This window comes from Giraffa tippelskirchi, chromosome 8, assembly GCF_054371585.1.
Source record: "Giraffa tippelskirchi isolate mGirTip1 chromosome 8, T2T-mGirTip1v1.2.pri, whole genome shotgun sequence".
NCBI classification, from domain to species: Eukaryota; Metazoa; Chordata; class Mammalia; order Artiodactyla; family Giraffidae; genus Giraffa; species Giraffa tippelskirchi.
This window is the reverse complement of record NC_137282.1, coordinates 133,372,415-133,399,820: the sequence shown is the minus strand read 5'-3', so window position 1 is coordinate 133,399,820 and position 27,406 is coordinate 133,372,415. Positions and strand designations below refer to the sequence as shown.

Sequence of the window (27,406 nt, the reverse complement as noted above, 5' to 3'; positions counted from 1 at the left end):
GCCAAGGTTAATTGAGGGACACTCTCTCCCACTGCCTGATGCTCTGTGCCCAAGGAAGCCCCAAGCCGAGTGAAGGTAGGGGGAGTCAGGAGCAAAGACTAGGACTAGGGACACTCAAGAATGGGGAGAAGACTGGTAGAAGGAAGGTCATTAATACAAATGAGGCCATTCCAGTAAAATAGTTTTCTTTAATTTTAAAATAGTTACCAATGTGAAAATTTCCCAATGCTGGGAGTAACAGTCTAGAGCCAAGGTTGGGAGTGGGGCCAGGCTTCACCTAGAGCCCAGTTTAAGGCCCCTAAATCCCACCCTCTACTCCCTTCCAGAGGGAGGAGGAAACATCTGAGGAGCCCTGAGTCAGTCCTCTCCCGCACCTGGAGGGCCTGCTGTGCTAGGCCCCTTGAAGGCAACAGCTCGTGCAGAGGATTGGAGGGAAACAGGTCAAAAATTAGAACTTAGAGGTTAATAATCCCAATGACCCCCTCCACTCTGGGGGAAAAAAAAAACTGGTGGCTATGAAAGGAGGATGGAGGATAAACACTGATGTAATAAACGCCTCAGCTCCCCAGAACAGACCGAGTTGGGCTGACTGGAAGAAAGGTCATGAGCCCCAGCTGCACATTACCATTGGAGAATAAATATTCCATGAGGGAAAAACCACAAGGCCAGCTGGTACCAGTTACAGTCAATGCAGCTGAAAGGCCTGGTGTGGCCTGACCCTGTTCGCGCAGGGAGCAGAGGTCAAGGGCTTGGGCTGGGTGGAGACCCTGAGCTGCAGTCCCAGTGCCGCAGTGGCAGGAAGGCAAGCCGGGCCCTAGTGGAGCAGGGTGCCCTGCTCCTGGGCCTGGGTCAGGCTGTCCTTGCGGTGCAGGTGGTGCACCCCCATCCTCTTGGGGCTACGCTGGGGGCGGCTGGAGCTGGGCAGTGCCCACACCCTGCCCTCAGCGCGAGGCGTGCCGGGTCCCTCCTCAGTGCCAGAATCACTGGGCAGCAGGCTCTGGCGCTCCTCCTCCGGGCTGATGGGCAGATTCAGCTCTTCCTCGTCCTCCTCCCTGGGAGAGCCAGGGTCAGCTTCAGGCAGCAGCAGAAGCCCGCTTTCACCAGGTGGGGACGACGGTGCCTGCACCTCTTCATCTCCGCCAGCAGGCCCAAGGGCGAAGTGGCGCTGCAGCTCAGGGAGGGCATCCCGGCCAAAGGCTGTGCGCTGGGCCACAGCAGCCGGGGGCGGAGCGCGGTCCACAAACGCCCGCTGCCAGCTCGCCAGCAGGTCCTCCTCGGAGCTGGCAGAGCTGGCCGGGGCACTGAGCGCCGGCGGGGTGGGGCGGGGCTGGTGCTGGGGGGAGGCCTGGGCCGAGGCAGGGCTGCTAGGCACCGAGCTAGGGCGGGCCCGCTCACTGCCCTCCTCCACCAGGCTCAGGGAGATGGCCTGGCGGGTGGCATATGTGCAGTTGGGCAGAGGGCTATTGCGGGGGATCCGCACCTTATCCTCAGAGAACTCGATCACTCTGCGGCCAGGATACAGTGGGTGTGGCGGAGATGGGGTTGGGTAGGGGCTCAGTTTCTCAAAGGCCGGCAGGGGCAGCTCCTCCTCCGGGGAGCCCCACACGGTGCCCAGGGAGTGGCACTCCCCATTGGGTTGGGGGCTGGGGCTGCTCGGGGCTTGGGGGCTAGCTGAGTCACCCGGGTCACCCCCGCTCATATCCACATGCACGAAGACATCCTCAGCCAAGGGGTGCCCGGCACTGCCCGACTGGGCCGAATTGAGCAGGAGAGACTCCGGCTTCTCAAGCACGCGGGCAATGACCGAGGTGGGCACCACAGCCCCAGGGGCCAGGCTGGGGGCAGGCCCCGGGCTGGCAGCCTCCTGACCACTGTGCAGGTGTTTCCGAACCATGTCCTGTAGCTCACAGGGCAGCTGGGGTACAGGAACGAGAGAAGGAAAAAGAGACGTGAAGGATTCCAGCCGAAGACAGCTTGCTTCAGGGCAAAAATAAAGGCTGCCATGTCCAAGGCTCCCTCCTCACAGTGTGCTGGGCACTTTGCTATCACCTGTTCTCACAGCACACTGAGGTATATCCTCATTTTGCAGTGAAATGACTTGAAGCTTTTGATCAACACAGCCAGGATCTGACCCCAGAACTGGTGCTAAAGCCCATTCCTTCTGTCGACCCTGTCAGCCCTAGGCCAGAGCTTCCCCTTGGAGCAAGGGGCTCTCTCAATTATCTTATGGCCCATACTTCTGGCATCCCCTCTCCTTCCTGCCTCAGATCTGGTAACTGAGACCCTCTCCCCGTCTCTGTTCCAGAAATACCCACAGGGCCAGTCCTCACCCTGCCCCTAGTGATGGGCCCTTGAGAGCATGCAGGACACCAACCAGAGGCTGAGCTGCCTGGCTTGAGGGGAAACAGGGAGGCGAGGGGAAGGCAAAGCAGAAACAGGGGAGCCAGAGGCGCAAGGACAGGATGGACAGGCATAGAAACTGGAGCTGGAGGGGTCCTAGAAAGGGTGGACGGGCACGCTACTCACATCAGCAAACTTGTGGTTACGGAAGTGGGACTTGTTGCACTTGAGCAGCTGCACGGCCAGGTTGCAGTCCAGCCGGTACCGCTCCTGCAGACAGACTTGGTTCAGAGCCTGGCCCCGCCCGGGGAGCAGGGTGGGGACACAGTGGCACAGGCAGGGAGGCCCCCAGATGCCCGTACATTGAGCTCCTCCAGCTTGTTGATGGTGTTCTTGGCGTCCAGCAGCTTGTTGGTCAGCTCCACAATCTCCCAGTCCAGCGTCTTCCTGTCCATCTCAGCCTTCTTGATCTGGGGCACAAGACTCCCAGTGAACCCAGCCCAGGCCCCAGCCAGCCCCTCCTCCCCTCCTCCCAGCCCAGAGACACAGGAAGCCACAAGTGCTAGGGCAGCCAAGGCACATGGAGTAGAGACAGATGACAGACAGACAGAAGGAGACCGGACACTTCTGCAGTGCAGGCTGGCTGTAGGGCAGGGGCTTTCTGAGCATGACTGACAGCTGCCCGTGCCCAGAGCAGAGCAGTCTAAGAGCTGCCCAGCCTTGGAGGGCGCTCAAAGGGCTCGACACACCAGGGGAGGGAGCTTCTACTCTGAGAGGCAAGAACTGCCAACCCAGGGGCTCAGGCCTATGCTGCATGTAGCTGTTTCCAGGATCAGGCTATTGGGTGGGGGGAGGAGGCTGGGCACGGAGCAGGGCTGGGTGGCAACTGAGGGCGCCTGTGAGATTATCTAGTTGAGTAGGGAAGGAGCTGCAGTCTTCTGATCTTCAGCTCAGGGACTGGATCCACAGGCCCCCTTCCTCCAAGTGGCCAGGGCTGGCAGCCACTGCAGCTGAGAGGCTGTGAGTGTTCAGTGGTGACATCAATCAGTACCTCTGCCCAAGCCAAGAACAGGCTCCCCAGCTGTTCCCCCGGGAGTGAGGCACTGACTGCTGACCAGGCCTCCCATGAGGAAGAGGAGAGGAGTGGGCAGAGGGCAAGGGCCAGGCCCCAGCCATCCCAGATCTCAGCCGAGGAGGAGGCAAGGACAAGGGAGAAAACACACAAACTCAGACGCAACTGCAAAAATCCAGCTGTGGCTAAGAGAGGCCTGAGAGAAGAGTACAGCAGCAACGGTGGCAGCATGAGGGAAAGACGAGGAGAGAAGAGAAACAGTGTGAGCGTTAAGACAATCCTGACTCGCATAGCACATGGTGGGCCCCTCCCCACCACGGCCACCCCCTCCCAAGCCCAGGGCAGGACTGGGGCCCCCTGGCGAGTCCCAGCCCCATGCTGTGCGTGAGTGCAGCGCCAGCCAAGCTGCTCTCCTGGACAGATTACCAGCGTGTGCAGCTTGTCCTCCAGCTCCTGGTTGGTCCTCTGGGAAGCTGTGTAGCTGTTCTGCAGCCTGTAGAGAACACAAGGCAGACCCCCAGGTCAAGACGCCGTTCTTCAGACCCTGCTCAGCCCCTTGATGTGGGATCTTGAGCAGGTGCCCCTCCCAGAACTTCAGTTTTCACATCAGAATTGGATCACCTCTGAGGCCACTCCTGGCTAACAACCCCCTGTGAATGGGTAGATGCACGCGTGCATGTCCCAGCCCTTGGTCCCACACCTGCGGAACTTGTCCTTAAACTTGTCCAGCTCCTCCCGGCTCTGGCCCAACTCCAGCTCCAGGCAGTCCTGCCCGATCTCCAGCTCGCGCTCCAGGGCCTCAGTACGCCTGGTAGCCGAGGCCAGGCGCCGGCGAAGCTCCTCGTTTTCCTGCTGCAAAAGCCTGGGAGGATGAGGGGTAAAGGGCAGAGGGGCATCAGAGTTGGAAGGGCCACCCTGGAGTCCCAGGCTGGATTCAGGAAGGAAGTAGGGGTGACAGGAGGACAGGCAGCTGCGGGCAGGGGACTCCCTGAGACTTAGCCTGAGTCCGGGCAAGTGTATCCCATAGGCCTGTTGGCCCTGAGAACACAGCTTGGCCTGGAGGGTCGGGGAGGCAGAGGGGATGGAGGGGGACAGTCGGCCCCCCTCACTGGAGAAGACAGAATTGCAGGGGCCACAGTTGCCATCTGTCTCTGGTTACAGCCCAAGCCAGCCAGCCCCCAGCTCCAGTTTCTCCACTGCACAGTCAAGCTGCTCCATTATTCAACTCATGGAAACCCAGCCCAGGAGGGCCCTGCTCTCCAGAGGCCTCACAGAGCTGACGGAAAGGGGCTGTGAGCAGACAGGTGGCACAGGACGGCCAGGAGCCGGGGAAGGACTCTGGCAAGAGCAGGCCCCTCAGAGCCATTCACCTCTCTGATGCCAAGTTCTCATGAAACAAATCTTTTTCCAGAAGGAATATCCAAAACTTCAAGCTGCCTTCCAGAGTCCCTAAAATTCCCCAACCTTTACCTCTACCTAATCCAAGGAAAAGCCCAATAGCCTGGGGCCAAGGGAACAGAGCTGAGGCAGGGAAGGCTCTTGGGCAGCAGGTACTCACTTCATCCTCTCTGCGTCAGTCAGCGGCTCCTGTGCACAAAAGACCAGAAGCGTGAGGCTCCGCTCTGGAACACTTGCCTCCGGCTCGCTCCTGCCTCCTCCAAACAGCCCCAGAGAGGGTCATGTCTGCAGCAGACATGTCTGGCACAAGTGGGCTGCAGGGCCTCACAGAGATGGAAGCCATCTAGTAACTTCTGGACCAGCTGAGACTACTCTCGCCCATGCCACCCAGACTCCAATCCTTCCCCTTCCCCACACCAGCTCCAAACCCTCTGAATCCTAGAGCCAACCACAAATGAGTCCTGGTACCCATGCCACCTCTCCCTGGGCTAGAGAACCTCTCAGCTGTTCACTGGGCTCCTATCAGACCCTGCAGGCAAGGCTGAAGACTTTCCAGAGAAGTGACAAAGCCAGGTGGGATGGAGTAGGGTCCTGAGCTCTGATAAAGCCCTCTGGCCCCCCTGGGCAGCATCAGGCCCTCACAGAGGCTCAGGAGGCACAAGTGCAAGAGAGCCTCTGGGGTAACCGAGACAGAGAGGAGTGAAGCGTCTCGTGCTGCTTTCTCCCTCCTGCAGCATCCCCCTCAAGCCCCCATGCAGGTCACGAGCACAAGGGCCAGAACTCAGCCAACCACAAGGCAGAGCCAGCCCTATGGGGTTGGGAAATGTCGAGTGGCATTTGATTGGCCTCACAGCTTCAGGACGCTCATCACAGACAGGACAATGAGGTGTGTGACCCAGACTATGGACTTGGGAGCCACTGACACCTGGACTGGTTACATGAATCTTGCTGAACCCTAGAGACCACATCTACAAAACTGGAGGAGTGCCCAGAGGGCGGCACCTCGCACAATATCTGGTCTTTTAATGTTTCCTGAACTGAAAATGGGCAAGTCATGGATGGCACTTCTGCCTTGGGCGCTTGGCACATGCTGGCCATCTCTCAAGTTCTCTAAATGTGCTCCATGAACTTCAACAGGGTAGCGACACAGTATCAAGGAGAATAAACTCTCCTCCTGAAGGAGCTTAACAAGGGAGGAAAACCGATCTGGAGAATGTTTGGCAGTTGCCTGAAGAAGGCCTCCTAAGAATCTAATGAGGTTCCTAGCCCGGAGCACATATTTGATAAATGTCAGTAAAACAAAGCAAAGATGGACGAAGGTCAGCCTTTCAGGGACAGTGAAGAACAGCTAAGCTGAGGGCAAGCAGCTGGAGCTTCCTAAAGGCGCCCAGAGGGGCTGCAGGTTGAACAGCTCTGCTCCACCAGGGGAGGACCAGAGTCCCAGGCTCCGGGCAGGTCAGACACTTCTGTTGGGTGCGTGGCCTCTCACACCAAGAATAATACTGCACAGATCACTTAGGCTGAGCTGCAGACTCTGGGGCTCCTGGACATGTGGACGTGTCACAGCCATCCCCCATTAGTCTGCATGGCCCCCCACGAGCATGGCGGCAGCTGAGAGCCCAAGCGGGTACCAACAACGCCACACCCTCACCCCAACTGGGGGAACCAGATGGCCCCTCAGGACAGCCAGGCCCCGCCTCAGGAACCTGCAGCTGCCAGCTGGGGCAGGGGGACTGCTCTTGCTGACCTCCTGCTCGAGCCGGGAGCCAGGACTTTCCAGTCGCAGCTCACGATGCTCGGGTGGTGCCTTACGATAGGGTTTCTTAGCAGGGGCTGCACTGGTCATTCTGGGAGGCAAGAGCTCTTCAACCTGCTGAGGGAAATAAGGAGAGAGGAGGCTCAGAGACGTGGCAAGAGGCCTCTGAACTGAGGGAAAAAGAGGACACATAGGAGCCACCAGGCAGGCAGACAGGCCTGGGCCACTCCCAGGGTCATTTGAAGTGCTAAACTCTGGTGTGTCACTGCCTGTGGGTCAATGGTGAACAGGAGAGGGGTCCAGGGCCAGTGGGAACACATGAGGGGAAAGGCAGGGCCCAGGGCCTGCGCGCAGGGAGCGTGGGTTGGGCTAGAGGAGTGACCCACCCCTGGCCCCTGCGGGCATGAGCGGGCCGCCTCAGAGGGAAGAGCGACTCTCCAAACACCAGTTTCCTCAATTCTAAACCGGGTTGAGAATGGCACCAATTTCATAGAGTTGTTGTAATGATTATGGAAAGCACCAACAACAGAAGCTGGAACTCAGATTCTCGACTAATGTTAGCTTTAAAGCAAATTGTAAGCAGAAAGTAAGGGCTTGAGATGTACGCCCAGCCTGGACCCCTCGGGGCGCGGCATCACCAGGTTTGGGGGCCCTGAAGGTCAAGCCTCTCTGGCCTCCACCATTCTCTTCACCATCCCCCACCAAGAGGGGCCACCTGCTGCCCCCTCACCTGCCAGCCTCCCCAGGAGGGAGCCCAGTGGGGGCGTAGGCCTCATCACGAACATACCGTCTGTCTGTCGGCAGCACTCTCTGTTCCGCTGTCCGAGAGTCAGCCTGCAGCTCTCCGCATCCCACGGCCCGGCCACTTCCTCTGGCCAACAGCTCCTGAAACCGGAGACGGGAAGAAAACAGAAACCAGGTGTCAGCGCCTGTCTGTCAGTGCCCCCAGGAGAGCTGGGCAGGAGAGCCGTGGAGGCTGGACAGGAGTGGAAGCACTGGGCTCCCCATGAACGGTGTCACAGGCCCAGGAAGACAGCTATATCTGTGTGACCATGGTCTTGGCTTACCACATGCCTGATTCCAGAACAGGCCTGGTCCTGTCTTGTCCCTATCCTACCCCATATCTGTCCTGTTCATCTCCAGGGCCTCTCAGAGTCTAGAAACAACTCAGAGATTTGGGAGACATGGCTTGCAGAAGAAAACACCAGGAAAAAGCCTAGGAGAGGCCCAAGAAGATGCTGGGGAAAAAAAGAAAAAGCTCCAAGCAATGATTCCAGAGGAGCCCAAACACTAGTTCTATGGACAACAGTGGTGAACAGACTGTGCGAGGAGGAGGGGTAGGTCCAGGAGAGAAAACTGGAAAAGGCAGCATTTTAGAGCAATGACGGTTCTCAACCAGAGTGATTTTGGTCTTCCTGGCCCCCTCCTTTCCCCGCCCCTGGTATCTGGCAAATATCTGAAGGCATTTTTGCTTGTCACACCAGGGGTGGGTGGTACTGGCATCTAGTGCGTAGAGGCCAGGCATGCTGTTAAACATCCTATAAAGCACAGTGCAGTCTCCCACGACAAGGAACTATTGGCACACAGTGTTGACAGTGCCCGGGCTGGGAAAGCCTGTGTAGGAAGCCCCAGGCTGGGAGCTGAGACACCTGGCTTCCAGGCTCAGTGCTGCTTCTGACACACGATGTGGCCCTGGGTAAGTCCCTGCCTCACTGGATAAGCTTGTCTCTCATCTGCACAGAGGTGGCTGGAATGAGTGGCCTGTGAGGTCCCCTCCAAGTTCTTGGGGTTCCGACCTCTCCCCCACCTGTAATGAGCTGGGCTGCAGCACGGGGGCAGCAGCCACCACAGGGACCAGCGGAGGCAGCAACCTCAGGTGGCCTTCCAGGCATCAACAATTCTGCCTCCACCATCCACCTCACCAGAGCTGGGGGCTGAGGGAAGCCTTGCGGGCTAAAGCATGTGTTCCCACTGTCAGGACATGCCCTGGCCACAACTCCTGTCACATTCCAACAGGGCCTGAGGCAGGAGGCACGGTGAGGGGGTGGAGAGGGTGGGAAAAGAGTGGCTGCCCCCTCTGTCTGGGCAGCCTGGCCTCTGGCATGGGGTTCTGGGGTGTGGCAGCAGGCACGAGCCGCCAACCTCCAGCCCTTTGATGGCGAGGTAGAGCGTGTCCCCACAGGGCACACGCAGCAGGCTGTGTCGGGCTGACTCCCTGTACAGGAATCCGGGCAGGCCTGAAGGGACAGTACATTCCTGAGGTGCGGGGGAGCAAACAAGTCACCCCCACAGTTCCCTGCGGCTACCCCTTCAGTGGGGCCCTGGGTGGAAGCTCCTCTGGCCCGGGGAACAGGCCCAAAAAGTGCCAAGCCAGCCTGGGCACCTGGGTTCTGATTCTCAGGGGGTCTAAGTGGGTGGTGGGGTGTATATGTTAGAAAAAGACAAAGAGCCAGACCACAGGAGTGGGAGATACTGGTAGCCAGGAGCGCCCATGAAGTCCAGAGGAGCTCCAGAGCTGGCCTCTGCCTCCCCACTCCTTCTCCACAGAGAAGCCAGGTCCCTGCTCCCCTCCCTATCTGCTCCCCAGCCGAGTAGCCCCTTCTGCTTTCAGGCCCCTATATACAGCCTGTCTATCCTCAGCCTCTTTTCTCCCCTATTCCTGCCAGCGCCCACACTGTCCTCCAGGCCCTGGGACACTGGTCTGGGCGGTGAGCAGAGGACACCGACGTGCCCAGGCATCTAATCATTCTTCCCGTGAGGAGACGCAGTGGCCTCACTCCATGTCCTGCTGCCCCAGCTCAAGCTGTCACGTGTCCTACGAGTGCATGCTGCCCCGTCTCAACCTCACGGCCCCATGGCACATATTCCTGGGGCTTTCAAGGCCAGATAATCTGGCCTGCTGAAGGGACAGATAGCGTGGATGTGGCTAGCAATGAGACGGGTCACAGTACAGGCTAGGACTCTCAGATGAATGACAGTGGTTTTGGGAGGTTCTCTCCCCCAGCCAGAGCCCGCTCTCTTCATACATATCGGAGTCACAGGGAGGAACATGACTCCCGACTGGGGAAGCAGAAGACCACACCCTGCTAGGGAGGACAGTCCACCAGGGAGCGGCAGTGATCCCCACACAAGTCCATGAGGAAGACTCTGTGCCACTCCCGGCCCCACATCCCTAAATTCCAGTGCACGGTGGGGCCCTGGTTCCAACTCCTGAGGTCTGCTAAGGGCCCCAGATCCAGCCTGGAGGGGACCCCACTTCCAGCACTGAACAGGCACACACGGGCCTGGCAGCCACTGGCACTGCAGGGAAGGTCAGCCCCAGGGGTGAGCGCGATGCCAGGCCTACTGGAGAACACGGAAACAGCAGCTGGGCAGCAGGGTCACAGCTGGGAGAAGAGGAGGGGCAGGTTACAAAGCAGCAGAGCGGCCCCTCCAGGAAGACCCAGCTCCTAGAGGCCGCCTCCCCGGCCACAGAGCCTTCACCCAAAGATCTCCAAGCTGCTTTGGAGTGTTTCAACCCGAGGTCGACTCCTAATCCCACATCAAGAAAAAGAGGCCCCCAGGGAAGGCCAGACAAGTCCAAATGGGACTCAGGCCATGAGGAGCGGGCAGACAGCCCTTGAGGTCTCTTAGCCTCTGGATGCTGCACTGGCTAAGGGCACCTCCACGAGAAGGGTCTTCTAGAAAGTCTAGAAATTGATGAGGAAGAATCCCACTCCCACCCCTCACCACAATCTACCTGAGCTTCAAGGAACTAGAAGCAGAGGACTCAGGACGTGGGCTACCACATCTCAGGCTGGGTTCATATGACAACAGCCGTGAGCTGGGAGAAAAGTGAAAGTGAAAGCCGCTCAGTCAGTGTCTGACTCTTTGCGACCCCCATGGACTATACAGTCCGTGGCATTCTCTAGGCCAGAATACTGGAGTGGGTACGCTATCCCTTCTCCAGGGGATCTTCCCAACCAAACCGGGGAATCAAACCGGGGTCTCCTGCATTGCAGGCAGATTCTTTACCAACTGAGCTATGAGGGAAGCCGTTCTGGGAGAAAGGCTGAGACCTGAGTCAATCCCCCCGGCTGACCTGGCCTGGGGCTCTCAGGGCTGCACCCACAGGCACTGTTGAGGGAGACACCCCATCCGTGTCATGGAGGCGAGGTGAGAAAGGAAAGCAGCTCTCCTCACAGCCCCCACCCCACCTAACCCCGCCTCCTCCTTCCTCTCCCACATAGTATTCATTCTTCACTTACTCAGGAGCAGTTCAGAGGACTCAACCTGTATCTGCTGGGCGGAGGGAGGGGGTGATAGCCTTGTAATTGCCATGTTGCAATCTGCCAGTCTGCGCAGGCCCCTGTTGCCGCCTGCCCTGTATTAAATACCTTCTCCCTGATTACAGCCCACGGGCACGATTAGCTGCCTCCAGAGAACAAAGTCTACTTTCATTAGAAATGGGACTCGGCACGCACAGTGAACCTGTGCTCTGAACCCACTGAACAGCTGAGCAGAGTGTGTATCAGAGACAGATATAAGGAGCAATATATGCCAGGAGCCGGCTGAGCAGTGTCCTGTAAGTCAAAGGACAAAAAATCTGCCGAGCTCCTCTCTCGACTCGCTCCCCTTTGTGGACATGGAGCGTGTGCACATGTGACCAGGGGCCCCCACCGAGGTCAGTCATGACGCTGCTGGAGACAGAGCAGGATGAGGAGCAGCCCTCTTCAGAATCTGATTCTCTCCAAACTGCTATCCTTTCTCCTCCTCCCTGCAAACACCCACAGAGGCAACAGTGAAAGGTTCGATTCCAAGAGCCAAGGACACCCTCTTCCCTCTGTCGTCCCTTCTGTGGGTCTGCCCAAGGCCCAGGGCAAAGTCAAAGGTGCAGGAGAGGAAGGGAGCTCCCAGCATCCAGCTTTCTCTCTGCTCAGGACTCAGAGGTTACCCCCTCAACACTGGCCCAGCGGAGGGAGACGACTGAATCCAAAATGGGTGTGGCTCAAACTCTGCCCTCCCCCACCCCCCAGGTCTCTTCTAGCCCCCAAGTTCTGTACTACACCCCTGCCCCCTACCCAGTTCAGCTGCCTACCCAAAGAAACCACCTGCCTCCGCTACGTCCATCGCCCACATTCTCTTTAAGAAACGATGACCCCAGCAGTTTATCTGGGCTCAGCATTTCCGTACTTACTGATGTCTCTGGCCCCAGCTGTCACTGAAACCAAGCAAGTGAAGGACCCTGAGGGGCCAATGAACCCAATCTTCTGAATCAGGGAAGGCACACACATCACAAAAATCATTAACTAAAGCTCTTCTTTCATAATTCAAGCAAAGAAAGTCAAATGGAAGGTAGCAATCACTGCTGTTTTTAAAATGAAAGGAAAGCTGGCCCCTTTTCAGAATACCCCAGCTGTGTTGTATGCTGCCCTACCCCAGCAGGATATAAATTAATAATAAAACCAAATATGGGCCCTTCTAAAGCCCCGGTGAACCACTAAACAGGAGCATGTGACCACAGGGACAAGCGCCTCCCCTGTGGGAATGGTCCTCAGCTGTGAAGTGGTCTCTGAACCCCGTAGGCCTGGAGGAAGCTGCGCCTCACAGGGTGGAGTGGGGTGGGGGGCAAGACACACTCCTACAGTGCAAGTCCAACTGCTTCTCAGGCCTCTGAAATCCGGGCTCTGGCTCCAACTAAGGACCAAGAAACACAAAGCTCCACCTTGCAAGGGCCAGCCCCCTAACCAGGTGAGCCAGCAGGGGGTTCGGAGCCTGCCCATAAGGACCCCTCCCACGCCCACCCCTAATCAGGATGGCTCCTCTCCCCCTTGACTGGCAGCGAGCAGCCGCACGGAGAGTCGAGGCTACTGAAGCAGCCTGGGTTCAGTCCTCCCAGCGCCGGCCCCCAGTTTCCGGCGCAGCTGTTCCCGAGATACCCGAGCAAAGCCCTGAGCGATCCTGGGCGCGTGGCAGGCAGGCAGCCAGCAGAACACGGGTGGGGCCCGGGCAGGCTCTCCTCTGGGCCGATGACAAGGCTGGAAGATGCCAGTCTGTGCCCAGACCAGCCCCACTGCCCCTCCCCCAGGCAGGCCTGCCACCCCTCTGGAAAAGCACAACCTCACCCTTTAGGGATATGCTGCCTGCGGCCTTAACCTGGCCCCCTGCCCACTCTAAGCAGAACAGACTACAGGTATTTAAAAACCAGAGTGGGTGGGAATATTCTTCCCCAGAGTCATCCTGAGGTCTCAGAACTAGTGCTGGTGACCTGTGAGAGCTTACCTGGCTCCCCACCAGAGCAAACACCTCCAGTCTATCCACCTGGCCTCTTGTTCAAGCCAACACTTGACAGAAACAAAGGGGTTGAAGACTACTAATGATGATGATCCAAGCAAACCAACCCCCACCCAAAGGGAGGGCTCAAAAGTCCCCAGATCAGAAGCAGCACTTGACCTTCGTCCCCATGCCCTCCCCTCAGGAAGAACCAACCCTCCACTCCTCACCCCTTCTGCTCTCCTGGTCAGAACCAAGCCAGAGGCCCCTCCAGGGTGCTGCTGCTCAGTCGCTCAGTCGTGTCCGACTCTTTGCAACCCCATGGACTGCAGCACACCAGGCTTCCCTGTCCTTCACCATCTCCCAGAGTTTGCTCAAACTCATGTCCATTGAGTCGGTGATGCCATCCAACCATCTCATCCTCTGTTGTCCCCTTCTCCTCTTGCCCTCAACCTTTCCCTCCAGCTTGCTAACTCCCTATTCAGGGTCCACACCATCCACAGAGCTCCTACACCCTCTCTCGTTTACACACTCCCACCCCGTGGGCGCTGGCAGCTTCCTGCCCTCTGCCTCCTGGCTCAAGAGAAACAGAAGCAGCTTAGAGAGCCTCCAGGTCTCAGGTCCCCCATCCAGCGCACCACACTCTGCGCCCCCTCGCCGGGCACTGCCCCCAGAGGCAGCAGACAGGGTCTGTCTACAGTTACCTGTGCAGACCACCAGGGAGCCCCACGTGGTCAGCCTTCCTGCAAACTCTGGACCCCCCTTCTCCTTTCCAAGCCTGGAGGGAGGAGGGAGCTTGGGAGCTTCTCCATGGCAAGCTGAGGCCAACGCCTCTCTCAGGCCCACTGTGGAGTCCAAAGCGAGGTCCTGCCCCCTCTGGCTAAGGTGCCCTTCCCAGCTCTTTTCGGTTAAAGTCCACCTGAAGTTCCAGACACAGAAGGCGGTGGGGGGACTAACTCCTCCCACTCCACCTCCCAGAGCAACGGTCGCCAACTGGAGCTACATCTCAGATGGGTATCCGGTTCTGGGCTCCAGCTTTCAGACATAGCTTTACTCCTCTGCCCAGGCCATTTCTCACAGCCAGGCCAAGGTTTTCCTCAACCTCCCAGTCCCCAAGAAGAACCTGCAGTTTCAAATCTTACCCTGGGATAAGAATAATGGGGGACATCATCTTCTTTTTTCTTCTGGCCATGCCCACGAGGGATCTTAGTTCCCTGACCAGGGACTGAACCCAGGCTCTCGGCAGTGAAAGCACTGAGTCCTAACCACTGGACTGCCAAGGGAATTTCCATCATCTTCCCCTCTTGATAAAGGGAGGAAACTATCCAGTCTAGCAGAAAATTCCCTTCCTACTCTCCTTCCATCTGTCTCTGAGGCATGAAACCAACAGCATGGTAACTGAGGGATGTTCTCAAACTCCATGGTGCTAAAAGCAGATTAAAGAGACATGCTGTTCTGTTTTAAGGGAGAACTGAGAGGCACAGTACTGACTGAGGGAAGAAGGGGCAGAGTCCAGCAGCCGGCTGGCAGGTAGACAGGTGCCTGTGCACAGACCCACCTATGGCAAGGAGACTGGGCAAACCGAGGGAACCCAGTGGTAAGGACAAGCGAGCAGAGGGCATGGCATGGTGTAAGCAAAGGGGAGGCGGCCAGGGGCAGGAAGGAAGAAGAGAGGCATGGCTGGAGGCACCTTCAGAGTGGGTTAGCTGGCCCGGGTCAGACTCACAGGGTTAGTGTCTTCTCCCCAACCAGCCAGCTCTCCTGGTTAGCACCGTTAGCAACAGACTCGTGGCAGACGCCCTCCAGGCACTCCATACAAACAGACAGCTTGGTCTGTGAGCAGCCCAACTCCGGAGCTGCAAAGAGAGAGCAGAAGGAATGCCAGGCTGCAGGATGCCCGAGGGTACACACTGCCCTCTCCTGACAGGGACGCTCCTCCGGACTTACCGCCAGACCCTCTGGGGCCTCTCCCCTCTGGAAGGCAGGCCACATGGAACTACAGCACCTGCTCTGCAAAGCAGTGAGCCCAGCTGGTGACCCCAGGGAGCAAGGCTCTCTGGCTGTCAACAGAATGAGAGCATCACCGTTGAAGGTGGCACTGCTACCAGGTGGCAGCTCTCCTGTCTCACCTATTCCCAGAACACCGCTGCCAGGCTGGACCACAGCCCTGAAAGCTGCTTCTAAGAACAAAGCCACCACAGCTGCAGCTGCCACCTCACCCAAGCCTGTGCCAGCAGAGCCCACCCCACCCCCTCCCACGGGCTCCGAGGAAAGGCGCTGGGAGAAAACTGGCCCGGGGACCGGAGGTTGCAACAAGAGCTGCATGGAAAGCACAGCACAATGGGGCAGTGTGTGCCTGGGCCCAGAGCCACGCCAGCCCAGGGAACGGGTGACACACTGCCACCTTTCAGCTTCAGAAAGGGCCAGGGGATGGCATTTCCCAGGGAGCTGGCCCCAAAGGAACCCACGGGGCAAGGGTAAGGGCTAGGCCACAGTCAGGCTCCCCAGACCCTGACAGGGACTCTCCCACACCCTCACAATGACAAAGCCCAGAAAGGCTAAGGTTCTCACACAGCTAGCCCAGGGAACACTCTTCCCTGAAGCCTCCAGAATCACCAGGGAAAGTGACACACCTTGGCTTGGAGATCTCAAGGCAAATGTGCCACAGCAGTGGAGTCCCAGAGACCCCCTGCCCTGGCCAAGATGTGACCCCTGGGGAGGTAGGACAGGAAAGTTATAGCACAGATATCAGCAAATACTGCCTGTGATTCATGGAGAAGGGCTGGCAGGGAAAAAGCAGAACGACCCTCATTCAGTTTGATGATGAGATGACTCGGGCTAGGAAGGGGAAAAGAGACCACCCTGGCCCCACACATACACCTGGCTTCTCCTGAGCCCAGGCCAACAATGAGCACAAACAAGAGAAGCCTCCAACAGGCTTCCCAACTGCCCCTTTGCTGGGCTCCCCACCTTGCTCTGACAGCCCTGGAGGTCAAAAGGCCAAGGCATGACCAGGAAGGGTGAGCTAGCCATCTAGCAGAGAAGACGCCAACTCTTCCTGTGGGCTCTGACCTCTTCCCTGGACTGGCAAGGAAGCGTGTCTATGGGCAGACTACCTTCTGGAATCCTTGACACAGACACACAAATAAATAAACACGCACCAGTGGGTCTGGTTTGTTTTTCAAATGGGGAGCAGCAAGTGACCTGGTTAATCCAAGGTTTCAGACAGCAGGGGTTGAGAAATCAGGTAAGTCTCCTCCCTTTCCAGCCAGAGATGAAAGAAGAGTGAAGGAGAGAGACACATGTGAACCAGGGGCATAGGTGCCCACATCACGCCCGCACCCATCCTGACTCCCACTCTAGGGCACTCCTACTAGAAAATTTCATCCCAGCATAAAAGACAATCCCTCAGAGATACGCAGGGTGTCTGCTGCGGCAAGAACCTCCGGGAAAGCTGCTCCAACCCTCCCAAGGAGCCAGCCAGCCCCCCAGGAACATACCAAGCTGGCAGGGAGGCTGCGGCCAGGCTCCTCAAAGGCTCCAGCAGGGACTAATTCCTCCTCCCCACCCCACCCCGGGTTAATTGTCGGGAGCGCAGAACAAGCTGAAGAACAATATGTATTACTATTGAGTTGTGTTTATTTTACAGGCAATACATGATGGGGAATGTCTGGAAGTATTAATACATTAGAATGGTTAGAAGGATACATGATGAATGGTTAACAGTATTCCCTGTCTTTGGAAAAGGGCTTAGACAGGAGCAGTGGGGGAAGAAAGGGAAGGTCTTTTTACTTTATTTTTAATTTTGTATATTTTTCTATATGGTTGGTATTTTCAATGAGGTGATACACCATGTTTATGATGAAAACACACTGTTCCTTGACAAATGGACAAAATCATTCCATCTGAACTGTGCTGTACCCTTCCGGAAGTGCTTTCCCTTCAGCTGTATTTCCTTTGATCCTTGTAGCCTAGTGAGGCGCACGGAACAGGTGGAGTTCTCCCATTCTGAAGTGACACAGAGGACAAGAGACTTGCCCGAGGCCACAGACACACAGGGACAGAACCCTCCATTTCCAATTCCAGTGCAAAGCCTGGAAAGCTGTCTTCTCCCGGGAGCCAAGGAAAGCGATGACAATTCTGCCCTGATGTAAAGATCCTCAAAGACATCTGCAACTGAATTCCCCATCTGGCTTACCTGGAAAGGGGCAAAGAGGCCACTGCTCAGTACCCAAGGTGATAAGTGCAGAGTTCCATCCCACTGGTTAGCTTACTGGAAGCCCAGGGCTTTCGGGACTAGGCTGACTCTCCGCAAGGCAGTACCCTCCCTCAGGGAGTTCTCTGCCAGTTTACTATGAGAACATAAAAGCGCTTCACAAATAGGGGGCGGTGTCCTTCATAGATCCCAAATGTCACCTAGCAGACAGCTGGCACTTACAAGATAGACCAAACAAAGAAAGTCTCACTCTTCTACTCACGGACACTCACCAGACTCAGTCCCTCTGAAGCCTAACAGCACACAACACAATCCAGTCCAGCTGGCTCATCCGATCTCCTCTCAAATCTGCTTAATGTACAACGAAGCTTATCACTCCTGCCAAGATGCCATCAGGAAGACATGCCACATTGCAGTGCGCACCCCACACCACGCGATGAGGGGCAGAGCCCAGGGAAAACTCCTTCAATCCACCTCTAACTACTGGTTTCATCCCTGTGGTTCTTCTAGGCGTGAACAAGGCTGTACCAAGATGTGAACAAAGCTGTACCAAGATGTCTTGGCTGTGAGCGTGGAGCACCAAGGTAGGACCAGCAATACCACAGAAAAGCCAGCAGGTGACTGCAGGCACTAAAAGGAGCTCAATGAATAACAAATAGGATGCTGCAGCCAAAGCCTTTTTAAGAAGATGCTAATTAAGAAAATACACCTGTGTGTACTTCAGTTCCCCTTTTAACTCCTTTTGGCTGACTTAGCAATGTGTGGTTAGCATATAAGGCTGAAGAGGGAGACAGCTGAAGCCAAGCACCTAGATCATTTAACCACATTAACTCAACCCTGGAAAATAATTAGTAATGCGATTGTTAATACTATCATCTTTTGTTTATGCAGGACCTTCCTTCCTGAGAGTTCAAAGAGTTTCACCAGATAGATTTTATCTGCTTTAGTCTAAGAAAGGACTAGATTGGGAACAGGACTGCTCAGCACCTCCTATGTAGGGGCTAACTAAACGCTCACCCTTCATTAAATGACCTTGCCCCTAAGAAGCTTCAAAGAAAGACCTCTAGGTGGGGAGAGACAGGTTAACAGCCCCCCTGCATCACGGTTTGATGAGTGCTCTGAGAACAAACAGGAGAGGCATCTGGCTGGGGCAGGGAGTTAAAACACCAGACAGAAAGGTTGCCCTCTCAAGAACCCAGACGAATCTTCCTGTGATTGCAAACTCCCACTGGAGTGCAGCCCGGCATTATACAATTAAGAGGTCTAGACTTCTGGAAGCAAACTTCTCTGGTGCTTGTTCAGAACTGGTGGTGAAGAATTATTCCCATCAACTATACTGAAAACAAAAAGTCAAAAAATGGACAGCGACCCTCGGCCTCCCACCCCATTTCTGGGGAGCATCTGAGCAGCTTATGATAAGCCTGTTCTGTGGCACAAGATCATCGAAGCCCACCCCCCCAAAAAAAAACTGGGACAAGAAGTCTGGCTTTCTCAAAGCCTAGCCCACCAGCTTCACCCAACATTTTTCAGCCCACAAAACACTGGGGAACGTGGATCCCCAAACACCCCATCCAATACATGCACATGTATGGCTGAGTCCCTTTGCTGTTCACATGAAACTATCATAATATTTTAACTGGCCATACTCCAATACAAAATAAAAGTTTAATAAAAGAACAAGAAAAACCCACCCCATTTAGTCATCTCCGGCCTTAACTACATAACAAATCCGCCACCTACTCACCCCCACCTGTATCCACCAAAGTCACTGCTAATTTCACATGCTTGTCACAATCCATCGAAGGAGTCATTTCAACATAACAGATGGGAAGAAGCATCAACAAACTTCCCTTGCACACGGACACTGTTCCCCAGTCTCACCTTTTTTTTTTGTTGCTCAGTGAAAGAGACAGACAGGTAAACAGGTTAACAACATGGTAAGTGTCAGGACAGAGGTTCAAAGTGCTGGAGGGACCAAGAGGAAGAAAGGAAAACAGAGAAGTCTTCTCATCCGGGGTGACAGAGAAGCTGGGTCTCAGGAAGTGAGCAGAGTTTCAGAGACAGAGGTGAACATGATGCAGAGAGTGAAATGCACAAATAAGAAAAAAGTAAACAAATGTTCAGAAAAGGTTCCGGAGCAGTAGGAAACTCAGGAGCAAGGAAACACAGGACAGATGAAACAGTGGCAGTAACTCAGGCTAGAGAGTCGAGTTTGGGCCTTCTGGCACACCAGGCTGTGGACTCTCCCAAACAAGAGAGAAACCATGGCCTAAAGGGAAGAGACAATTTTTTTTTTTTTTATAGAAAGTTAATTTTTACAGCAGCATGGAAGATAGAGTAGGGAGAGACTGCCCATCACATTTCTTTCATTCTATATGCACCACAGCATTATGAAGCACCTCTTTTGCACCCTGCACTATCCCAAATGCTAGAATACAATAGTGGGTAAGACACAGAGTCTGTTCTCAGGGCACCTACAGTCTTGTGAGAGTCAGACAAATAAGCAGGCAATTACAATATAGCCCAAGTGTTAAAACAGAAGCAAGCACAGAAGGACAGTAAAGGGCAGTGGGATCCCAAAGGAAGCGACATTTAAAATGGGACCACAAAAGCAATAAAGAAGGTGAAGGGAGTCTGGAATGCAGACATTTCAGACAGCACAACCAGCGTGTACAAAGGCCCAGAAGCTAGAGAACGAGATAAGTTTAAAGAGCTGTTAAGGGACTTCCCTGGTGGTACAGTGGATAAGAATCTGCCTGCCAATGCAGGGGACATGGGTTCAATCCCTGATCTGAGAAGATTCCACATGCCACAGGGCAGCTAAGCCCGTGTCCCACAACAACAGAAGCCACTGCAATGAGAAGCCCATGCACCAAAACAAAGAGTAACCCTGCCCCCACAACTAGAGAAAGCCCTTGCAAAGCAACAAAGAGCCAGTGCAACCAAAACTAATAACAAAATTTAAAACTAATTTTTTTTTTTTTAAAGAGCTGTTAAGAGGCTGAATCCTACTGGAGAAATGAAGGCCCAGTTTACTCATAGGACTTGGCACTGAAAATATGATGGCAAAAAGGAGGTGAAGGAATTTAATTCAAAGATAATAAATGAATACAGGGTGTTATGAGAACAAACTGATTTAGACAACAACAAAAAGACAATGGTAACAGGGGAGAACTAGCTCAAAATCCATCAGCCTTCACCCTGAAGTTCAATCGTTTGTTAAAATGTGACCTGAATCTGGGAAGTCAGAGAACTACCAAAACACAAACATGTATCCTATGAAGATAACACGTTTCAGCATGCTGACTGCAGCACAAGTCAAGATAAAGCACACCATCCTGAGGCCTGTGGCTCCTCTGTTGATGGAGGGGAGCAGAGACTGATAGATGCTCTCATCACATGTGCTATGCTACAACAGACAGAAAATTTCATCACAGGGCAAGTCCTAGGTCCTGAGCCCCCCGACACCATGAGCCCAGGCGTGTGCCTGCCCTGATGGCAGAGTGAAGAGTCATTTACTAAAGAAAAAGATGGGCCCTGAGGGCGTGTGTTAAATAGACAGGGCATGACTCAGAAGGAGGGGAAGGGTGAGTCTTAAATACTGGGCAAAGGAAAGTCAGTCAATCAATCCTTGCACATACTCTGCCTCCTGCCTGGCTTAAAGGAAAGAGACCTGGGCGTGGCACCAGGGCCTTCCTCTACAACACAAGCTTCAGCAGAAGCACATTTATTTTCCAACTTCCTCTCACGTTAATACCACAGTTTTTCCCCTTTTGTAGTTTGCTGTTTTTTAAAAAAAGATGCATATAGACTGTCTATGAGTTTAACACTATGATTTCTTCAATGGTTCATGTCAGTAACCATAGTCAGAAATGAGCCTATATTTACATCTACATTAACTAACACAAACACCGACACATTCAATGCATGCTAAGAATGAATCTCTATGTCATTCTGTCTGCTCACCCCAGCCAGCTCAAAGTTTTCCAAAGAGCAGTCACCAAGTTGAATCATGAAGAGAGTTTAGATTTGGTGAACATGGCACAGGGCACTCCCACACCAGTCCCTGTGTGTGTGCTAAGTCACTTGAGTCGTGTCTGACTTTTTTCGACCCTATGGACTGTAGCCTGCCAGGCTCCTCTGTCCATGGGATTCTCCAGACAAGAATACTGGAGTGGGTTGCCATGCCCTCCTCCAGGGTTCTTCCCGACCCAGGGATCGAACCCAGGTCTCTTCCGTTGCAGATAGATTCTTTACCACTGAGCCACCAGGGAAGTCCCACCAGTGCCTGCACGGATTACTAACTCTTAAGAGGAAGGGGAGAGCTGAGATAAGAGTTCAACTCCTAAAACATTTTTTTAAACAATCAAAAAAATGTTTACTACAATATGTGTTCACATCTAACCATCATGACAGGCAAACAAGAGACACAAATTGCCAGTAGGCATATTTAAAAGTTAACTTCATACCAAAAGCAAAAAAAAAAAAGCTCAACTGCTTAAGCCTGATTGCCTAGCTTCAAATCCCAGCTCTGCCACTTACTATCTGGGTGATACTGAGCAAATTACTTAACAATGCTGCACCTCTATTTACTCTTCTGTAAGATGGGGATACTAACAGTATTAAACTACTAATCCACATAAGGCATTTACAAAAGTGCCAAGCATACAGAACGTGCTCAGTAAGCACTATTATTATTATCTTCATCACTTGATGGTAAATTGATAATTCTACAGCTTCACAGTTTCAAACAGGAAATCACTGGCATTTTAATATCACTTTAAATAGCTTAATGAGGATATTCTCACTATATGTAAAATCTATACTATCCTCTTCTCACATCAGGAGAGAAGCTCAAACCAGTACAGGTCTGCCACAGAGAAGACACCAAGGTCAATCATGAAGCAGAAATTAGGGCTGATATCTGACTAGCATAATAACAACAAACATATATACTGAATGTCAGGCACTGTTCTAAATACACTAATGTACTAACTTATTTGACCTTCGCACAACTCCATGAGATAGGTACTCCAACCATCCCCATTCGATTGATGAGAAAGCTGAGGCAGAGAGCTGTGCAATATCTAAAGGTCACAGAGTCACAAATGGCAAGGTCTAAATTTGGACAGGCAATCTGGCTCCAGAGTCAGTGCTCTTAATCTCTATGATGGCTCACCACACTGTCCTTGCTGGTCACAATCTCCTAGAGGCATCCACAAATTGTTCTCAGAAAGAGAAGTTTTTCAGCCTTCTAGAAATGAAGTCATAGCTCAATAACAACACCACTTCTTCAGATACCTGAAGGTACTGAAGCTAGTCTAGTGACAGTGACTTAGGCTGGTCTGCCTGGAGTAAGACTTTTGGGGGCACGAATGGGTTGAGAGTAGGGAGCAGAAGATGGCTAGTAAGGAGTCCTAGATCAAATCAGACTTGATGATCCAACCATGGAGCAGATGCTGGCCCTGAAACAGGTTCCAGTAAGAAGCATGCTCCTAACTCTGGCTTAGGCATAACCAAAGAGCATCAAAGAAGTGGGAACCATATTCACTGTGCTCTGTGCCTCCAAACCTCTCCTCTTTCCTCCAAACCCAAGTCCACTAGCTCTCAAGCCATGCTTAGTTTTGCTAATAAAACTGTTTTTTTTTTTTTTGCCACACCACATAGCCTGTGGGACCTAAGTTCCCCGACCAGGGATCGAAACCATGACCCCTGCATTGGAAGCACAGAATCTTAACCACTGCATCACCAGGGAAGTCCCCAAAACTTAGGGGAAAAAAAAAATTTTTTTTTAACGTGGAAGATATAAAGGAAGAGGAAAAAACTACCACAAGAGAAAAAGGCAAGTTCTACAAGCCTTTCCTTGCATCACACTGCTCCAGGTTGTAAAGCAACTCTCCAGTACCAGGGGTCTCAGGGACAGAATGATGTGAAAAACATGTGCAGAGCTTTTCACCAGTCAGCCTGACCTCTTACCATAAACTGATCTGGGTTTCTCCTCCCTAATCCCAACCTGCCTGCCTCACTCCTCTGACCCCACCTAGGCACCAAATCTACATCCCCAAATAACACAGGCCCAAATAAATGAGCCCTTCTTACCAAAAGAAAAGATCAAAAGAGGCAGACATGTGGCAAGAATGAATTCAGGAATCGGTGACAGCAGGTGCCTAAATGGTTAATGGACACCAACCAGAAGTTTGTTTTCTTACGGCTGCCCACCATCTGTCATCCACAAATCTCCACTTTGGGCAGGAGACCAAACTGAAGATGTGATGGGGAGATCAAAGAAAATACAGTGACCATGAAGGAAACTGCTTGTGACAGGGATGTGTTAAAACATTTTCAGTCTGATCTCTAGGCTCTTGCCCACGTTCGCCTGCACAGGTGAAGGCATACAAGGCTCCGTACTACACCCAACTCTCAACAAATCAGCGTGAGATCTAAGCAGAAGACTAACTTAGGGACCACAGGCAAAAGGCAGCCTCTAGAGAAGAGCGCCCTTCTCAGAATAAATGATTTTCAGCATCACTCGGAGCCCATGCATCCTGCTTCCAGGGAGCATGCCAGCCTGTCAACGGAGGCCACCTTACCCGCTCTGGGGTTGAGCTGGGGCAAGTCGCTACCTCTTCTTCTTTCCAAGCAGGCACTGTGATTTCTTCCAATCCCTGGGGCCCCTGAGTCTTCAGCTGAAATTGGGGCAGATGCTGCTATAAGAACTGTGGAAAGGCTGATCTAAGTCTAGAAGAGGGTCATGTGTTTGGCTTCAGTTCCCTCTTTATCAAACCTGCCCAGCATCCTTCAGGTCTCTCTTCCCTGGTTTCCTACTACCCTTCTCCTCCACGGAAAAGACCCCTCTTCCTCTCCCACCAGCCTGCGCTAGGGCCTCCACTCCACGCTTCGGGCTTTTTACTCTTGGCTAAGAAGTTCGGCTCCAATTCGTGACTCGGCTTCTCCCTCCCTGCACACCTACTTCTGGCTCCCCGCCTGGAATCCCCTCCCCCAAGGCTACCACTGGAATCTAGGCCCCCTCCCCTCCATCCCTATCTCATTTTTCTCTCTGCCTCCAACCTCCCACCACTCCACTTTCTCTTCTGAACCCCAGAGCTACTCCCTCCGCCCCAACTCCCGGTTGGCATCTCCACGATCCCCTACAAGTATAGACTCCCAGCCCGACTAATCCAATCCCACAACAAACTTTCTGCCGCTGCCCACTGCCTTCAGACCGCCATCTTGCCGCGGGGCAGGCCGGGTAGTGGCCACGGCCGCGGGAATCCCCACGCACCAGGCGCTGCGCGTCATCGGGGGCGTGGCCATGGGGTGTGGCCTCCGACTGGGGCACTGGGGCGCGGACCCGGCGGAAAGCCGCAGATCTTGTAAAAGCAGGATTTTGTGGGCTGGCTGCAGAAGAAGGAAGGCGGTGTCGTGTCAGGAGCAGGGAGATAGCGAGAATGGTGGGGAAAGATTCTGGTATTCAAAAAGAAAAACAAAAAAAGAATGGGAGGAAAACAGCACAAAAATGTAAAGAGAGTTGTAGCAATGGTTCCCCATCACTCAAAGGGTAAAAGGCAGCTTCTCAGCTTGTCACGTGGAAATCGGCAAGACCTGGCTTCTTCGCCCCTTCACCAGCCTCATCTTCCACCTCTGCCGGGGACTTCATGTTCCCCATCGCAAGTCCTCACCTCCCCTTGCATTATGAATTCCTGCTCCTCCTTCAGCCCTCAAATCAGATTATCACCTCCTCCAGGAAGCCTCCCTCAATTTCCTAGATTGGATTTGATGCTCTTTTGCTGGTTATCTCTAGCCACTTACACTTCACTGTAGCTACCCTATGCTGTAATTATTTATTTGCACTTTGTGTCCCTTGCTAAACTTGCTGCTCCTTCAGGGCAAAGCCTGAATCTGATTATATCTTCATACCCTAGCAAGTGTGTGGCTCACAATAAATGTGTAGCAAATAAATAGCATAACATTTCCCATTCGCTAAGCATATATCTGCCTCAGGACTTTTAGATTTACTGTTCCCTGTGCCTGTGATGGGCTACTTCCAGACAGTCCCACCCATTTGTGTCGCTGCTCAAATGTGTGAGCACTTGTGGTAGAGTGTGTCTCTACCACTTCAGAGAAGCCTTCCCTGGCCACTCTGTCTAAGACAACATCCCCAATCACTCCCCCCTTGGGGCTTCCCTGTAGCTCAGATGGTAAAGAATCTGCCTGCAATGCAAGAGACCGGGGTTCAATCCGTGGGTTGGGAAGATCCCCTGGAGAAGAGCATGGCAACCCACTCCAGTATTCTTGCCTGGAGAATCCCATGGACAGAGGAGCCTGGCAGGCTACAGTCCATGGGGTTGCAAAGAGTCAGACATAATTGAGTGACTAACACTACACCACACTACTACTGCTAATCACTCTCCCTTACCCTGCTTACTATTACCTGACGTGTTTTTCTTTGTTGATCATCTCCCACTATACTGCAAACTCCAGAGCTCTAGGACTTTCTCTCATTCATTACTGTATCCCCAGGATGTAAAATAATGCCTGGCATAGTAGATACTCAATAAATGTCTATTTTATTTATTTTATTTGGCTGCACTGCATGACATGCAGAATCTTAATTCCCTGACCAGGGATCGAACCTGTGCCCCCTACATTGCAACTACGGAGTCCTAACCACTGGACCACCAGGAAACTCCTCACAATAAATGTTTGTGGAATGCATAAATAGCATGGAAAGAAGTGATGGAGGAATTTTGGGATGTAGTGATGGGGAGAAGAGGTTGAAAATACTGTAAAATAGAGAAATGCATAAATTGAAGGTACAAGTCCCCAAGGCCAGACTTGGCCACATCAGGTATGGGAGTGAAGACAGAATCCAGACTCAGGAAGGAAGAGAGGGAGCAGGATGAGAGCCAGGTAGAACTCCGGAGCAAGGTCCTCAGGGAGCAGAGCCCTCCTGGGAAAGCTCTAGTTTAGGTCAAGGAAATAGGATGGGCCAGAGGCTGAGGAGTTTACTCAGATCTAAAGATAATATCCACCCCAAGCCCAGGCCTCTTTTGGCCAGATGGTGCTGGAGGAGCCTAGGCATCTGTTCCTCTGTAAATTATCCGTGCTGCCTCCTGCCTGTCTTCTCTGGTGACAGCCGGAACAATTGTCCAGGAATTCCATCTGCTCCCCTGTCCTTCTCCCCTCCATAGCTCATCAACATTTTAGAGTGGAGAGGTGTCCCCTTTCCCTGGGCTCGAGGGTTTGGAGTCGGGTTTGTCCCTTAGTGGAACTGGCCTCAAGCACTCACTCCTCAAACAACACAACAAATAAAACAGCAGAGATTCCCAGGCCCCTGGAAGGAGAGGTCAGCCATCTTCATTTCTCATCCTATGTTTTTCAATCCCATGCAACTTTGCATTGTTATTAATTTGATAAACTTATACTAAATGAATCAATTATATTGGTTCTTGCAGAGCTTTTCAAATAAGAGTTCCCAATCATTGTACATTTCTTTTTTAAAAAATTTATTTTAATTGCAGGCTAATTACTTTGCAATATTGTGGTGGTTTTTGCCACACATCATTGTACATTTCTGCATGTGTGTGTGCTCAGTCACTCAGTCTTGTCTGACTCTGTGAGACCCTATGGACCATAGCTCTCCAGGCTCCTCTGTCCACGGGATTTTCCAGGCAAGAATACTGGAGTGGGTTGCCATTTTCTTCTCCAGGGGATCTTCCTGACCCAGGGTTTGAACCTGCATCTCCTGCAATGCAGGTAGATTCTTTACCACTAAGCCACCTGGGAAGCCACATTTCTGCATGTTTCCCTTTAAATTGCCCATACAGGGACTTCCTTGTGGTTCAGTGCTCCCAATTCAGGGGGCCCGGGTTTGATCCCTGATCAAGGACCTAAATCCCACATGCCACAACTAAGAGTTTGCATGCCACAGGAAAGATGGAAGATCCCACAGGCCACAACTAAGACCCAGCACAGCCAAATAGATAAATATTTCTTTTTTTTTTTTTTAGTATTTCTTTAAAAATAATTTTTAAATTACCCATACAATACTTTCAAAATGGGACATTTGTTGTAATATGAGACCACAACAGATTATTTTGAAATGACTTTTACTATTTTCTGAAAGGACTCTGCCTGAAGGAAGAAAGACAAAAGAAAGATCGTCTCTCTACCTTTCCCGAAATTGTCTTGGGATCCATAGGGAGAGGAAAGTTCATGAACTGTCAGGTAAACAAATTTAGTGTAAATAAATCTGAAAAACTATTTAAGTTTATATTTTGTAAGCAGGGAAAGTGGCAGTAAACATAAACATATCTTTGAAAAGAAAGGAAGTCACAGTCCTCCAGAGTTTTTAACTTTTAGCATATGCAAG

At 53.0% G+C, this 27,406-nt stretch overlaps 1 protein-coding gene across 17 annotated transcripts; it reads right to left on the bottom strand.

The window, feature by feature from the left end:
* Positions 1–168: 168 nt before the first annotated feature.
* On the bottom strand, positions 169–24,271 carry TJAP1 (tight junction associated protein 1). Of its 17 annotated transcripts, XM_081518874.1 has the most exons (13): positions 24,230–24,271; positions 23,625–23,720; positions 14,545–14,674; positions 10,306–10,389; positions 7,354–7,451; positions 6,558–6,680; positions 4,971–4,999; positions 4,113–4,274; positions 3,839–3,905; positions 3,579–3,608; positions 2,703–2,810; positions 2,527–2,610; positions 169–1,915 (listed from the first exon to the last, which is right to left on the bottom strand). In XM_081518874.1, the coding sequence occupies exons 6-13, from the start codon at positions 6,654–6,656 to the stop codon at positions 815–817; spliced, it is 1,680 nt and encodes a 559-aa protein (XP_081375000.1). In that variant the 5' UTR covers positions 6,657–6,680; positions 7,354–7,451; positions 10,306–10,389; positions 14,545–14,674; positions 23,625–23,720; positions 24,230–24,271; the 3' UTR covers positions 169–814. The 17 variants fall into 17 exon arrangements, with proteins under 17 accessions (XP_081375000.1, XP_081374998.1, XP_081374999.1 ...); XM_081518872.1 differs by lacking the exon at positions 10,306–10,389 and having other exon boundaries at positions 6,558–6,683; XM_081518873.1 differs by lacking the exon at positions 10,306–10,389.
* Between the last annotated feature and the right edge of the window lie 3,135 nt (positions 24,272–27,406).

Bases quoted from the DNA above. Each gene is read 5' to 3' on its own strand.
- TJAP1 (XM_081518874.1), bottom strand. From the start codon at position 6,656: ATGACCAGTGCAGCCCCTGCTAAGAAACCCTATCGTAAGGCACCACCC. The intron at 5,000-6,557 runs GTCAGCAAGAGC...TTTTGTGCACAG, and splicing joins GCTCCCGGCTCGAGCAGGAG to GAGCCGCTGACTGACGCAGA. The intron at 4,275-4,970 runs GTGAGTACCTGC...TCATCCTCCCAG, and splicing joins ACTGACGCAGAGAGGATGAA to GCTTTTGCAGCAGGAAAACG.